Genomic DNA, 2,276 nt, shown 5'->3' with positions numbered 1-2,276 from the left:
CGCCAGTGACACCGGAAGTGGACGAAAACGCGCAAGCGAACGACCGTGAAACTCGCTTCGAACTGGTCGGGCGGGAAAAACGAGGTCAGCCGTCGTTGGTATCGCGTGGCATCGGTGACTGGAGGAAAGGAAAAGAAACGAAAGTCGTAAAGGTAGATGCGGCAAAGCGTGGACGCGCTTGCGCCTCACGGATACGCGGACGGACGACCACGCGCTGCGGAAAGCCAGAGAAGCGAAAAGGGAGAGAGAGGCGCGACGCAGTCAGCCTTTAGGAGACGACGCGGCCACCGTGCTGGACTGAAAGGGGGCCGTGGAACCGTATATTGCCGGCACACAAATGGACGAACACGAGTTACGATGAAAATCTGAGAGAGAGAGAAGGAGGGAGAGAAAGAGAAAATTGGCTGGGAGTAAAGGCGGGGGCGGTGGTCCATGTGCGTAAAGCACCGCGTGTCGGGTCTTATGTAGACAGGAATTGGAGTATTACGGTGTGTCACCTTAATCTTAGTCCGTTTCTCGTTTGTGCGTGAGAACGCGTGGTCGTCGATCACGAGGAGTTAATTAAGGTTCAAAGAAGGAGCAAATTGGTTGTGATGCAATGGTTCAGATATGCGGACGACTCGGTGCCGGTCTTGACCGCCCGTCGGATCGATGGTGAATTAGCTCACCACCAAGCTTGTAACCCGGTTCACCGGTTTCGTTTTACATCGATCGTTTTACGCCGTGGATAGGTTTCGTGGGATTCGACGAGTCGGTGGATTAATAGCAATTACATACTTCGCGTGTAGAGACGATAGTAAAACGAAGTCATTTACTCCGAGTGATTACGGTCGCGTAAATGCTTACGCGAAACTGTACCACGATTCGAAAGCATTTGTTTCACGTTTCAGAGACAGACGGTAGATTCACCTGAAGCATCGGTGAATAAAACTGGAAGAGGCAGCGGACGAGGATCGATAGATCCGCGGGGGTCAGTGATCGATCGCCGCGATCGAGAATAACACGCGTTCACTGTTTGTGTCTTAGACACACGACTGATGGCGAAGGAAAGCGGAGGATGCTACGAATAGGAGATGACGCGATGCGCGAATCACGAGAGATGACGCGTTCGATGACGGAGCACCGGCAAGGAAACAGCGAGGCACTCAGCGTGGTTTGGCTCGCGTGATCCAACGTGTCCAAAGATGTACGACGGGCAAAACAAGAGAACGGCCGATAAATTTCTAGGTATTATCTCGTTCTCAATATCGAAGCGGACTGGTCGAAGGTTAGTCGGGAAGACTAATCGGTAATGTATTACGCGCGATGATCTAACGAGAGAAGACTTGAAAAACAGCCGCCCTTGTTGTCTGTGCGCCGTTCATTGACCGATCCGATCATTGTTGTTTCAGCGTGAAGAGGCGGCAATGAAATCGAACGTGCGTACACATGGCTCGGGAACAATTGCGATTACGATCACGTTGTCATCGACGATATCACCAGCAAGGTGTCCACAGTTAGCTTACAGAAGGGTTGATAAAGAAGAGGAAGGGGTTGATCACTGAAAGCTTTCGGAATGCGAAAAAAATAAATCGGGGAGAAAGGGGAGAAAGAGAGAGAGAGAGAGAGTGAGCAAAGGCGGTGAAGTTTGACAGATCGGTATGAGGCAGGGTAAACGAAACTGGTGAGAGACGGTCGCGAGGCAGTGCCGTAGTCCTGGGGGCCCAGGGTATACGCATCATCTATTAATAACCCGTAACGCGGTAGTAGTGGGGCGCTGTCCGCTAGCGGGTGAAAATAGAAAAGAATGTTTTTGGAATCCAATTGGACTTGGTTGGTCGAACGATGGGGCAATATGGCCGACTTGGCCGAGCGGGTGGACGATCTGATATGCAGTTTTGACTCGACTGGTGACACGACCATGGATACGTTGTCGATGCTGATGTTCGGCTGGATGTTGTTCGGTTTGGTGGTACTGTGCGTCGGCCAATATATTTACAATCGGTTCGTTGTAAACGAGATCGTTTCTGGGACAATAGTTACCGCCAAGGACGGCCATATCGTTCACGGTGATAGCGTGAGTGTCGGTGGTGGTGGTGGTGGTGGTGGTGGTACCGGTGGTGGTGGAGGTGGCGGTGGTAGTGGCAGCAAGTTACTTTCGCTTGGCAGGCAAAAAAATCTTTCATCGGGCTCGGGAGGATCATCTGGGGCCGGGGCAGGTGGTGGTGGCGGCGCCGGTTCCGGATCAGTTGCACCCGTCAATCATCCGGCCGGTGGCGGTACCGGTGGCGGTACCG

General features: G+C 52.6%; 1 protein-coding gene across 5 annotated transcripts in view; it reads left to right on the top strand.

The window, feature by feature from the left end:
- Positions 1 to 1,743: 1,743 nt before the first annotated feature.
- Positions 1,744 to 2,276, top strand: part of LOC108579719 — a 6,996-nt gene continuing 6,463 nt past the window's right edge. For all 5 annotated transcript variants that reach the window (XM_017943325.1, XM_017943327.1, XM_017943323.1 and 2 more), the window contains exon 1: positions 1,744 to 2,276. In XM_017943325.1, the coding sequence (XP_017798814.1) occupies positions 1,787 to 2,276 (490 nt within the window). In that variant the 5' untranslated portion in view covers positions 1,744 to 1,786.

This window comes from Habropoda laboriosa, unplaced genomic scaffold, assembly GCF_001263275.1.
Source record: "Habropoda laboriosa isolate 0110345459 unplaced genomic scaffold, ASM126327v1 scaffold33, whole genome shotgun sequence".
NCBI lineage: Eukaryota > Metazoa > Arthropoda > Insecta > Hymenoptera > Apidae > Habropoda > Habropoda laboriosa.
This window is presented reverse-complemented; position numbering and strand designations above follow the sequence as displayed.